This window comes from Myxocyprinus asiaticus, chromosome 10 (genome assembly GCF_019703515.2).
Source record: "Myxocyprinus asiaticus isolate MX2 ecotype Aquarium Trade chromosome 10, UBuf_Myxa_2, whole genome shotgun sequence".
NCBI lineage: Eukaryota > Metazoa > Chordata > Actinopteri > Cypriniformes > Catostomidae > Myxocyprinus > Myxocyprinus asiaticus.
The window spans coordinates 29622916-29636504 of NC_059353.1; the positions used below are offsets into that span (position 1 = coordinate 29622916).

Genomic DNA, 13589 nt, shown 5'->3' on the forward strand with positions numbered 1-13589 from the left:
GTTTGAAACATCTACACGAAGCTCTACCGTTATTTTCCTATAGCTGTCCGCAAAAATGCCTGAACAACTGACTCCAGCGTAAACATTCCAAAACATGTTAATGCTTTCAGATATTTCAACGACATCACAAACTAAATTAAACTTCCATCAACACCCTACCACCCGCTGAAATGTTAACTCGTATCATTTAATAATGCGAATGGAAACGATGTATTTAGCCAACCGTGGAAGTTGCAGGACCCCTCAATGGCGGCGTCCTGTGAAACCGGGGTAACACAACGGATCACCATCTGATGTTTTAGGTGTGTTTTTTATATTCTTAATTTATATAATACGATTCAGATGGAGTTATTGTGGTTGTCGAATAAAATGCTCACGTTGCTCCAGAAGGAATATGGGTTGAAACAGTTTGCGCTTTGTTCTCTATTCTTTATTTTCTATTTCATTATTTCTTTATTCCTAATATAAACCAATCACAACTATAGTCTCTATTTCATATAATCTTGCTTTAATTGGAAGTGTTTAAAATGCAAGTGACGTATGAAAGCATCCATGAATGTAACAATTGTGGAGCTATTTGCTGCATAAAATATTTGTTACATTGTTGCAGCTACGTGGCGTTTGTTACACAAACCCCATGCGGTGATTTTTTTTTCGGGGACACTTTATTATACATTTTACGAATAAGTTATGGACATACATTTCATGTTGCTTAATAGTAATGATTGCTTCGTGTAATATTGCAATGTGAATATTGGGGAGACTGGGGCTAATTGTTACACTTATTCAAGTAAATATTCCTCAGGGTAGCTTTACTTCAAATGCTCTTTACACAAATAGACTGCCTAAAAGTCGTGACTACATAAAATATATTAAGTAATTCCATCATTATTGTCCAAGAGAAAAAGCTATAGTTCATTTAACAAATGTTGACCTGGGGCAAGTTGTCACACGAGGTAGGTTATCACAATGGGAATCTGCTGTTTATTGACGCTGATTTTGAGAAAAAAAATGCTTTGTTTGAAATATTATGTAGGCCTAACATCTAAGTTAAAAAAAAAAGCAATGTTTCACAACATCTGTATTTAAAATGTATTGCATTCTATTGAAATACCTTTCACCAGTTATTTTCTACAATATTAAACATTTGTTTTGGCTGTCAGAAACTGCAAGTAATGAATTGGATAAAATGACAACATCTAAAACAAAGGTGGCAACATGCAACAATATCAATATGATAATGTACCCCAGACCTGACATTTGAAAATTCCCTTGTCAGAGGAACACAGTCCAACATTTCAGAATCTACCATCAATGTATAGTTGAATCTTGTCTTATTGTTTTATTTTGTTCACTTGCTTACCCAACAGCTGTTACAAAAATATTATGATATTGGAAGTTTAATCTGTAAAATAGAACTCATAAAGCATATTCTAATTTAAAGGGATAATTTACCCAAAAATGAAATTATTTCTTTCATAATTTACTCACCCTCATGCCATCCCAGATGTGTATGACTTCCTTTCTTCTGATGAACACAAATGAAGATTTTTAGAAAAATATTTTAGCTCTGTAGGTTCATACAATGCAAGTGAATGGTGGCTAGAACTTTGAAGGTCCAAAAAGCATATAAAGGCATCTTAAAAGTAATCCATATGGTGGTTACATCTATGTCTTCAGAAGATATATGACAGATCAAATCAGAAGATATATGATAGATGTGGGTGTGAAACAGATCAACATTTAAGTCCTTTTTTTACTATAAATCTCTCTTCTTTTTTTTTTGGCGATTCACATTCTTTGTGCATATCGCCACCTACTGGGCAGGAAGGAGAATTTATAGTAAAAAAGGACTTAAATATTGATCTGTTTCTCACCCACACCTATCATATCGCTTCTGAATATAAAGATTTAACCACTGGAGTCATATGGAATGCTTTTACGCTGCCTTTATATGCTTTTTGGACCTTCAAATTTCTGACCACCATTCACTTGCATTGTATGGACCTACTGAGCTGAAATATTCTAGTAAAAATCTTTGTGTTCTGCAGAAGAAAGAAAGTCATACACATCTGGGAAGGCATGAGGGTGAGTAAATAATGAGAGAATTTCCATTTTTGGGTGAACTTTCCCTTTAACTTCAAACGAACATACATAACCACTACCATAGAAAACATTTATTAAATTGGACTTTTGAATGGAAACCTGTAATTTCTGAAATATAGCCTTGTTGACAACTTCCATGTGTGACAGCTAGCCCTGTTCTCCTCTGTTTGAACATATGTGAATCAAAGTTTTATGACATTTATAACTGTTCTGCTGTATACTGGCAAACGTCCTGTTAAGCATTTTATATCTTAATAATGTTTGTTAATGCTTTTGATTAAAGTTATAATAAAGTATTATCTATTCTTTTAGCAGTGTCTAATCATGAGGGTGGTCTTTGTTGTGCTGGTCTTGCTAAGGGTCCAGCATGCACTCTCAGCATCTAAAGGAGTCATCGCCAGTCTTCAGGCCAAATGGGCCATGACCCCTCTGCTGCTGGAAACAAGGTGGGCTGGAATTGTAATTCTTCTAGCTAGCTTTAATTTTTAACCAGCAGAGTTTTTTTATTTTATTTTTGTACTGTTTTGAATGCATTTAATGTGTTTCACTTTGTGCATCTGTTTTATTCTACAAATCTAATATTCCGCAGCGAGTTCATCAGAGAGGATAGTGATGAGAAGTTCTGGCAATTTGTAGATACTGTGAAGGAGTTAACAGTTTACAAAAGTGGAGGTAATGGCTGAAATTTAATCCTTTTTGCCATGACTCACAATTCAACTGAGTGGTCTCAGAAAGCTCATTGCGTGCTGATGTGTATTTGTCTGAGAGAATGATAATTCATTTGTAGAGGTATTCTTTAATATCGATACAGTCTTGGTGCTGCATTAAGAACTTTTTTTCACTATCAGGAAATGCACATGCAAAAGAATTAATGGTCACACTTTATATTAGGTGGGCTTAACTACAATGTACTAACATAAAATACATACAAGACTATGTATTTACTGTGTAACTACATGTTGCTCTGCAAAATTCCCACATTTGCTGCTACTGAGGTTGAGGTACGGGTAGGTTTAGGAGTAAGGGTAAGGTTAGAGTTAGGATTAGGGGTTAGAGTTATGTTTTGGGGTAAGGGATGGGTTAGGGGTAAAGTTAACAGTGTAACTACAAATGTTATTAAATGCAGGTACTTCAAATGTAATTACAATGCAACAACATGTATGTAAATAATAAGTACATTGTATCAAATGGTTAAGTACATAGTAGTTAAGGCCACCTAATATAAAGTGGGTCCAAATTAACTGTTGATGGTATATCTTGCTTTGTTGAACAAAATATGAATGAAAAAATTATGTAATTATTTACATCTTCAGAGTCTGTCCGGTCATATTATAACTTGATCATCAAGAAAGCTGGACAGTTTTTGACGGACATCCAGCTCAGCCTGCTGAAGCTGTCTCTATCTCTCAGGGCTTACTCGCCGGCTGTACATGCCTTCCAACAAGTACATCTTTACATATGTTTTGTATTTCATGTCATAAAGAGTCCAGAAAAAAACAAACTCAAATTAAAGCTGAAATATGTAATTTCTGCGCCACTAGCGCCACTGAACAGAATTGCAAAAATAAACAATGTTTTCAAAACAGCTTTCTGAATACGCCCTTCGTCAGCAGCTGTTCAAACAGTCAGATAGTCCCTCCCCCAACTCGCACCATTGCTTGAGTAACGTTGTTGGGGTGGGTCTAAGCAGGTCTCTGAAAACAAAAACAGGTATTTTTATTTCGCCACAGAGACACAGTATTAACAGTTTTCGAGAAAATGTACCTATGAATTGCTTACTTATAGTTGTTTCTGCATATGAAGCTGGGATAGAAGCAAGTATTTTAACACTGATAAAGTTACATACTTCAGCTTTAATGTTCTCAGAAGCTTCTGATTTCCAGAGTGCCCTAACAAAAAGCGAATCTAAAATCTTTTTGTTAGTCGCTTTGGTCCATTTGTATTGGTTGTGACTATGTGGTTTACTTTTTAGACTGTACTTTTAACCCTTTCTTCTCATCGTAAAGATAGCAAGTGATGAACCTCCTCCTGACGGCTGCTCTGCTTTTGTGGCTGTACACGGTAAACATGCCTGCAACACCAAGGATATGAAGAAGCTATTAAAGGCAGCAGCAGGCAGGTAACACAAGCCAACAATTTACTGTATTTGTAGATATTTGGGGATAATATACTGTATGTACACACATGGTTTCATGTTAATAGATGTTATTTTGACATCAGATAACACAGTTAAAATAAATAACATTTCAGCTAAGAAGTAGCACAAAGGCAAACTGCACGCAAATACACGTTTTTAATCTTGTGCAGGCCAAGACCTTACCTATACCAGTCTGATCACCGTTACCCTGGAGCTAATGGGACAGATCTGCCTATAGCTGTTCTTTATGCTGAGATCGGCACTAAAGAATTCAACACTTTTCATAAGGTGCTCTCAGAGCGGGCAGAGGAGGGCAAACTCATCTACATGCTGCGACATTTTGTGGCCGTGAGTATAAGCAGTGTAATTTCACTCCTATGCAAATCATAATGCCATATCCTAGTACCACATTAAATTGCTCCACACACTGATTTCTCACCACAGGAGCCGAAAAAGGAAAGGATGCTGCTGTCTGGATATGGTGTTGAATTGGCGATAAAGAGCACCGAGTACAAAGCTGTTGATGACACACAAGTTAAAGGTATCATACAATGTCAGAAGTAGCCTTTTGTTTTGCAGAATGGAAAGGTTTAGGCTATAACTGATATAGAACTTAGGAACCATGTGTAATAGTAAGGCTACATCCACATTAATCCAGATACCTTTGAAAACAGCGTTTTAATTTTTGAAATGCTCTCCGTCCACACTGCAGTTTTCAAGCGTTTTCCAAAATTCGCTCGTCCACACTGAAACATATTAAAACTCTTAATTCCCCTTACTGTGCATGCAAAAAAACGCCGTTCCATGTACGGACTGAAAAGCAATTGTCCTCGTGTTCCGTCGCCGGACAGCAATTCCGAGTAAACTTCCTGTCTCCTATATGTACAACCTTCACAATGTGAAGGTTGTACAAAGTAACATCATCTTTAAGAACACTATCAAAGTGGATACCAGGCAAAACAACGCCGCTACAACATGGGCTGCCATCTTGGTTGATTTGGGTTGAAAGGATCACATGACTGCATTACATGACATCATCGTTTTCAGGTATTTCCATTTTCCCTGTCCACACTACAACTCGAAGACAGCATTTTCAAATGTATCCTCTTGGGAGAGCATTTAAAAAAAAAGCTTGGTTTACAGTGTCAAAAATGCCTTCTCTGTGTGGGACAGAAGGCCAAAACATAGAAAAAGATGCGTTTTCAAACGAAAACGTATTAGTGTGGATGTGGCTTAAGTTTTGAGGAAGCTATTTTTGTACTGCAGCTTGCCAAACTAAAACTCAGAATTTACATAATGTAATTTTTTACTTCAAAAATTACGCTGGCGTAACTGTCCTCACCACTGTTTAAAACAAAGTGACGCCCATGATTTTACCATAAAAAAGTAGTAAAATGCCACGAAGGTATTTAAAAAAAAAAAAATTTAAATAATTGAAAAGAACTTCAAATGTTCTTGAAAAAAATACAAAAGCTGAGCTGCTGTTATGTTTATGAAAACTGTAGTTAAATTAGAAATGTTGCTTCTTCTAGTTAGTTATTCTCCAACAGTAGTTTATATAGTATATTTAGTAATAGTATAAATATATTGAAGGTATTTATTTTGGTTTATGTCCCATTTTGCACACTAAAGCTCTGACTCAATATTAACTAAACTTGGAAGAGATGTCTTCTCGTGAATTTCTGTATTTGTTCAGATTCCAAATCAGTTACCACCAATGATGAGGATGAAAATGATGAAATCCAAGGTTTTCTGTTTGGGAAATTGAAGTAAGCACTCTTACATTTTTTCTTACGTACTTATGTGCATATCTATCCATAGATCAAACTAAATATTGTATTATGTTGTCCTGTACTCACTCACAAAAAAGGAATGGGCAGTACCATGGCACAGTGATGTTTCAGATGGTAATAGTGATGTCCGATTTATCAGTGACTCATACTTTTGAGTCAGTGAATCAGTCGAAATGGTTGAAAAATCTGTCTCAAAGAATATTAAGTAAATTGGTCTGAATCAAAATCAGTTTAAAAAATCTGTAGTCACAAACACCTTGAAAGGTCATGGAAAAAGACTGGGAATGCTGTATACAGTATATCATGGTATTGAATGATTACCATAATGTTATTTAGTGTACATGGGTCCCCAGAGTACTTCAAAGCATTGTTGCCATGTCTAAAGCATGGTAATACTATACATCTCACTGAATTTTTGCATTGTATGTTGTGCAAAAGTTGTTTCATCAAAACATATTTTTTATAAGAGTGATCTTACTTGGCCAATAAATGCCAGCTTAATAAAAGCAAGCAGATTCCTCACAACTATCATTATGTAAAATAGTTTGTAACTGTGTACTCCTCAGAAAGTCTCACCCTGAACTTCAGGAGGAACTTGAAGAACTGAGGAAGCATCTTCTGGAAAGCACCAACGACATGACTCCCCTAAAAGTGTGGGAGCTCCAAGGTGGGCAGGCTGCAGTTATTGATGGTCTCCTTTGCAGTCGGTCCGGTGTTCTCCCCCAGCGAGATGAAAGTGATCCTCATGGGCTGGAGAGAACTGTCCACTTGATGAATTGCGAAGCAGTGGAAAGGTTGCAGTTTGTACCCCATGCTTGGTGCAGCGATCTGTCCTAGTCGTGTTCAGATTCCTGAGCAGATGCTCATGTTCAGAGCCAAGTTAAATTTTGCTCAGTGAGGTTTGGAGCAAAAATGGCTAAATAAGCGCAGTTTTAGTCGTTGATAGATAAAGCAATTTTTATTTCCTTGTAGTGAAGCGCTCTCCAGGATTGCTATTGACACGGCTGTTGCTTTTGTAATAACTGTGGGTAAAGCAGAAATCTAAAACCCAATGGATTTTTTTTTTTTTTTTTTTTTTTTTTTTTTAAAGTCAAAACCATTTAAAATAGTTAAGTCATTATGTTCCATGGTAATATTTTCACTCCTCAAACATTAATTGCCTAATTAAAACAGCAAAGGTTTAAAGAACTTTAATTACAGAACTTGATTGATTTAAAATGATTCATATTTCTCATGTTTATAGTAGTAACTCTAATGTTGCAGATATTCTGCATGGTTATTAACTCCAAAACACAATTTGAAATGCTTTCTCTGTCTTTCCAATAGACCTTAGTTTCCAGGCGGCATCTCGGATCATGAGTGTGCCAAAGTTTGATTCTCTCAAATTGATGCAAGACCTCAGCCAAAATTTCCCTGGCAGAGCCAGGTAAAAAATCTAAAATTTGTTTTTGGTGTATGCGGGAATTCTTTGTTTAATTTTTGTTAGATTAGTGGTGGTGGCGTAGTGGGCTAAAGCACAGAACTGGTAAGCAGAAGGTTGCCGGTTCGATTCCCACATTGTGTCCTTGAGCAAGGCACTTAACTTCAGGTTGCTCTGGGGGGATTGTCCCTGTAATAACAGTATTGTGCAAAGGTTTTAGGCACTTGTGAAAAATGTTGCATAGTGAGGACATCTTCAAAAATAATGCCATACATAGTTTTCGTTTATCAATTAACATCATACAAAGTCCAGTAAACATAAAAAAGCTAAATCAATATTCGGTGTGACCACCTTTGCCTTTAAAACAGCCCCAATTCTCCTAGGTACACCTGGACACAGTTTTTCTTGGTTATTGGCAGATAGAATGTTCCAAGCTTCTTGGAGAATTCGCCACAGTTCTTCTATCTATTTAGACTGTCTCAATTGCTTCTGTCTCTTCGTGTAATCCCAGACTGACTCAATATTCAGTGGGGGGGCTCTGTGGGGGCAATGCCATCTTTTGCAGAGTGCCCTGTTCTACTATTCTTATCTTTTCTATTTGCAAAAGTAATGTTTGGGAGTCTAAAATGTATTTTTCCTATTGACACACTAAAGCTGAAGATATAAATAACCATTTTAAGACAAATGTTTTTGTGAAACATCTTAAGTGTCTAAAACATTTGCACAGTACTGTACATGTAATGTACATGTAAATATTACCTCAATTGGAATTCAATAAGGAAAAAATTAAATATATTTAAATGGATGTTTATGTACTTCCTGGAAGGGAGCTATTCAGAATGGTTTGTATTCTTATTAACATAAAATTGAGTCCAATAATTCAAAGAAAATGGCATTTTTGACTACTGTATGTTTACCTCTAGCCAAATCAAGCAACCCTGGGCACAGGAACATCTTTAAAAATATTTATTGTGTGTGTAAAGCCAGAGAAGGCATGCATATGCAGAATGTCTAGGTCATTTTTAATGTGTGACTGTGACTTTCTCTACTGCTGCTCTAGACAGCTTTATGTGCAGTGTTCAGAATTTGCTGAGTCAGAGTTACGGTGGTTTACAGTTTGTCAGCATCGCAGATATGGCATCTAAGGGGGAACAGGTTTTCTGAGATTAAAATTAGTTTTTATGACTGGTCTGGGATGTTGGAAAGAGCTGGTACTGACTGTTCATATTTTACTGTCCCCACAGATCACTGACAAGAGTGGCCGTAAACCAAGACATGAAGAAAGAAATAGAACAGAACCAAAAGGTGTTCTTTACTAAACAAACTTTTATGATGAGTGCTTTCAAAAGTTACCATCAGGTACCATCAAATGGGTCCCAAACCTTAAAATATTTGTGTCTGTCCTGGATTTGAAGAGAAGTTTGGGATACAAACTATAATGATTTGTGATATGATTATGAATGACCTCTATAAGACATCCATGCTTAGGAGTGCCTTGGGTCTCTAAGGCCGATAAATGCAATAAAAAAAATTTTGACATGTCATAGCATGTCCATTAGGGCTTGGAATCAGCAGGGACTGATATACAGTTGGCAACTGGAGAGTTGCTGGCTCAAGCCAAGTAAGCATTGAGCCATGAGCCTTTTATTAATTTAAGACACTTACTCTTGGAGGACTCTAGGGGATCCTGTAATGAGTAAACAAGAAGCTGATTTGGATTAAAGCCAAACCACTGAATGGTGTAGCTGTCTTTATCTGAACTGATGTTTACTTTGCAGAGGCTGAGTGAGTCGATGGGAATCCATCCTGGAGATGCCAGTCTTTTCATTAATGGAATACACATTGACCTGGACATTCACAACCCTTTCAGGTAGCATCCCAGTACAAGATCCTCACTTCTTACCAATTGGTTTTTATCTGATGTTTAAAGGTGAAGTGTGTAATTTGCACCATTTGCTGCACCAAACTCAACTGCAAAAATAAAGTATTGTTTGACAACCTGTGCAAATTTGCCACCACAGTGCTAGTGCTGTGGGTGGTTTCAAGGTAGTGCTGGGAAGTAACTGATTACATGTAATCTGGATTGTGTAATTATATTTAAAAAAATCAAGTACTTGTAATTGGATTCAATTACATTTTAAAATACTCATAATTGGACTACAGTTACTTTTTTATAGATTGCATGATTACATGTTGACAAGGCAACGGCAGAAAATTGTTAATAATTTATTGATCATTTTCATATCAATATCATCATATTCTTACCCTGAAGCGCAATAGTCTCACAGATGAACATTTTGAGCATGTGCTCCTTTTATATTACAACAGTAAGATATGCACCTCAGCTAAGGAATAGGTGATGGACTATTAATAAGTAGTAAGGGTTAAAAGTAAGCGTGTCAGAGTTTTGAGCTGTTTGCTTTGACCTAGCAATGTCATTGCTGTTGATTTCAGGTTCATTACTGTTTGTTCATGTAAGGTTTTACGCACTTAAAATGAACTAGGTATATTTAAATATATATATATTATTTCTTACTACCTCATCAATGGTGCCTAGCTCTCACATTGAACTTAATTGCTTCAAAGGATCTAGTGGATGCCATCTATAAGGGTCCTGCCAGCAGGGTACACAATAGTTCAACTGCAAAATGTGCAACAGTATGGAACAAAGTCCATCGCTCTACTGTTGCTGCTGATGCAGTGGATTCCACTGCATGAAACTTGACATAAAACTTGACACAATTATTCCTTGTGTCACTTGGTGGAACTCTGCTGTTTTAAAATATTCTGCTCTTTTAGAATATTCTTGCTGTTCAAAAGATAATATCTTGCACCTTAGCTGTGGAATAGGCGATGGACTATTAGTGAGCAGTAAGGGTTAAAGTGTTTCAGTGTTTTTAGATGAAAGCTTTGACCTAGGCAACATCATTGCTGTTGATTTTATGGTCATTAATTTTCGTTAATTTATGATTATTTTATGTTGATGTTATGGTCATTAATGTTTGTAATGCTGCTATTGTTTTATGCACTTAAAATTAACTTGACATCTCAGTGTTTTGAATTATAAACTTTGGCCATGCACTGTCATTGCTGGTAGATTTTATGTTTATTACATTCATGTAATGCACTTTTTAAAAATGTCATAAGGCGCTCTTTTTGTGAGGCTTTTTTTGTTAGTAATAAAGAATGGAATACATTTTCTTCCTCTTTGTACTTTTATGTCAAAATGGTTATCCTATTGAAATGCATGTGACATAAATAAAATAGAATTAGTTTGAAAGTAATCCAAAAGTAGTTGGATTAGATTACCCCAAAAATGTAATTGATGAGATTACACTACTGATTACATTTTTTGTCATGTCATTTGTAATCAGTACCTGATTACAATTCACAAGTAATCTGCCCAGCACTGTTTCCAGGCCATTGCTATGCAGTTTCTAATTTGTAGTGAATGTTTTTAAAGAGCACCTATTATGGTTTTTAAACGTGCCTAATTTTGTTTTAAAGGTCTCATACAATAGATTTACATGCATCCAAGGTCAAAAAACACTTTAATTTGCTCATAATTTAAATTGCAGCATTACCTTTTTTTTCCAGTGTCAAAAACGACTCGTTCAATGATCCATTCTAAAGGATTCATTCTAAACTCCTCCTTTCAGAGAGCCTACACTGCTCTGATTGGTCAGATGTCCCAGTCTGTTGTGATTGGTCTACCGCTTAGTGCAGTGTTTGAGAGCGGGTAAAAGCTGTTCGCGAGCAGCCAATGATGACCAGAGGTGGGTTTTTTGTTACCAAATTACGTAGGTTAGTACAGGAGGTAAGTCTGGAATTACTAACGACTCGTTTCAGTTGTTCAGAATCAGTTCTTTCTTTTGGGAGTCAATTTGAAATGAAACTTTACGGAATTTTTTACATTCACAAACAGCTATATAACACACTACTTGAAAGGTAATATTTGAAAAACCATAATAGGTGCTCTTTAAAATGTTGCTGTGTGATTTCTAATGTTATCTGAGTGGTTGCATTGAAGTTACTAACTGGCTCAAGTAAGAAGAGCTGACCCTTTGTCCCTTTAATATTCTGTTACATAGATATGGGCTCAGACCCCTTCTTTAATGTAAGCGTGTGGAGTTTTGTCATCCATTTCATCTTCCATAAATCAAAATATTTCCACACCTCTCCATAACCCTGTTATGAGCAGTATGATGAGCAATAGTAACAGTAGTAATGTGTATACTTAGTTTTTCTGCGTTCCGGATGGGATCGCGTCCTATCAACAATGTTGCCTTTCAAACTAGTATACTTTTCTGACCGTGAATGAATACGAACGCGTTCAAGCATGCCCACTACAACTGCTTTGTGAAACTGTTTTAGTACAGTCAATAGCCAGTGCATGCGCAGATGATGCGCACAGACGAGGTCTTCGTCCACGGGTCGAGAAAATCTGGGCTGCACGGACTGGCTGGTGACGAAATTTGCGTCACGCATACTGTGCTTGGAGTAATCAAAAACGTGGACAACTGAAGCATTTGGTCTTAATGCTTGTCTTAGCTAGCAAACACCAACTTCACCTTCCAAACTAAGGATGGGTATTGATACAGATTTCCCAATTCGATTCCGTTTCACAAGCTCGAATCGACTTCGATTTATATGGGTACGCTTCTGTTACAATGTTAATTTTGCTTACATATAAAAAAAAAATATCTCTCAGCTAATGCTCTTTATAAAGAAACCTTCCAGGCAACCCTTCTAGGTTCAGTTCAAAAATATAAGTTTATGAATTATATTTTATCATGAGTTTTTCAACAAATTGGTCACATTTGGGGGCCTGGGTAGCTCAGCGAGTAAAGACGCTAACTACCACACCTGGAGTCGCAAGTTTGAATCCAGGGCGTGCTGAGTGACTACAGTCAGGCTTCCTAAGCAACCAATTGGCCGGTTGCTAGGGTGGGTAGAGTCACATTGGGTTAACCTCCTCGTGGTCACTATAATGTGGTTCTCACTCTCGTTGGGGCGCATGGTGAGTTGTGCGTGGATGCCGCAGAGAATTGTGTGAAGCCTCCACACGCGCTAGGTCTCCACGGTAACGTACTCAATAAGCAACGTGATAAGATTGCGCAGATTAACGTCTCAGATGCGGAGGCAACTGAGATTCGTCCTTTGCCACCCGGATTGAGTCACTATGTCACCACAAGGACTTAAGAGCACATTGTGAATTGGGAGAAAAGGGGAGAAAATCCCCCCCAAAAATTAAAAAATTGGTCACATTTTAGCTTTTGAAAAATTTTCAAATGCAGTCTATTCCATCAATTAATCGAAATGTATTTTGCATGTCTTGAAATTGCATATATTATGTTGCATATATAGTATAGATTTGTTCCATTTTTATTGTTAACTTGCATAATTTGTATTATTTACAAGTATTTACATTGATATGTAGAACATGTACTTAATTGGTACTTTCTCTTTAAGACTAGTGGCATCAGCCAGTAAGCGCCAGTGTTGGGGAGTAACGGAATACATGTAACGGGATTACGTATTTAAAATACAAAATATAAGTAACTGTATTCCACTACAGTTTCAGTTTAAATCATTGGTAATTAGAATACAGTTACATTCAAAAAGTATTTTGATTACTGAAGAGATTCAAACATTTATACATATAAATTATGCGATCCAAAGTGCATTTGAACAGCGGTGAAACACTTTCTTATGATGTGTTACATTCATACGAGCAGACAGAAGTACGTTTGAAATAAGTTTGGAGCAAAAGAAATAAAAATAAACCTTGTGTAAATTGTCAGCTTTACGCTAAGCTAAAATGCTAATCCTAGCCATTTTACATTAACACATTACCAGGCACGATCATATTTTTTTATCAAGAAAATTCACGTTGGATCATAATTTCTTTTTTCTAGTAAGACCTTTGATATTAGGGCAAAAATCATATTCTTGATAATAATTTTTGTATTGTTTTCCTGTAAAAATATCTAAAAATCCTTAAAACAAGATCAGTTAGGTTGATCTTGTTTTAGAAACAACACTGCATAAGATATTTAGGTTTTTCAGAGAATGTATTTTTAACGTGTGTATTTTGTCTTACTGTACTGGCTGAGTTTTTATAGTCAAAACA

General features: G+C 36.4%; 1 protein-coding gene across 4 annotated transcripts in view; it reads left to right on the forward strand.

Annotated features, from left to right (window-relative positions):
* The first annotated feature begins 210 nt into the window (after nt 1–210).
* LOC127447112 (UDP-glucose:glycoprotein glucosyltransferase 2-like) overlaps nt 211–13589 on the forward strand; it is a 52975-nt gene continuing 39596 nt past the window's right edge. Inside the window, exons 1-12 of one of the 4 annotated variants that reach the window (XM_051708691.1) lie at nt 211–302; nt 2419–2552; nt 2696–2778; nt 3420–3550; nt 4113–4225; nt 4414–4591; nt 4688–4784; nt 5940–6012; nt 6603–6703; nt 7363–7462; nt 8701–8761; nt 9235–9326. In XM_051708691.1, the coding sequence (XP_051564651.1) occupies nt 2431–2552; nt 2696–2778; nt 3420–3550; nt 4113–4225; nt 4414–4591; nt 4688–4784; nt 5940–6012; nt 6603–6703; nt 7363–7462; nt 8701–8761; nt 9235–9326 (1151 nt within the window). In that variant the 5' untranslated portion in view covers nt 211–302; nt 2419–2430. Of the gene's footprint in view, nt 303–2418; nt 2553–2695; nt 2779–3419; nt 3551–4112; nt 4226–4413; nt 4592–4687; nt 4785–5939; nt 6013–6602; nt 6704–7362; nt 7463–8700; nt 8762–9234; nt 9327–13589 lie in introns of those variants that run through there. The other 3 variants (XM_051708692.1, XM_051708695.1, XM_051708694.1) reach the window with 3 other exon arrangements.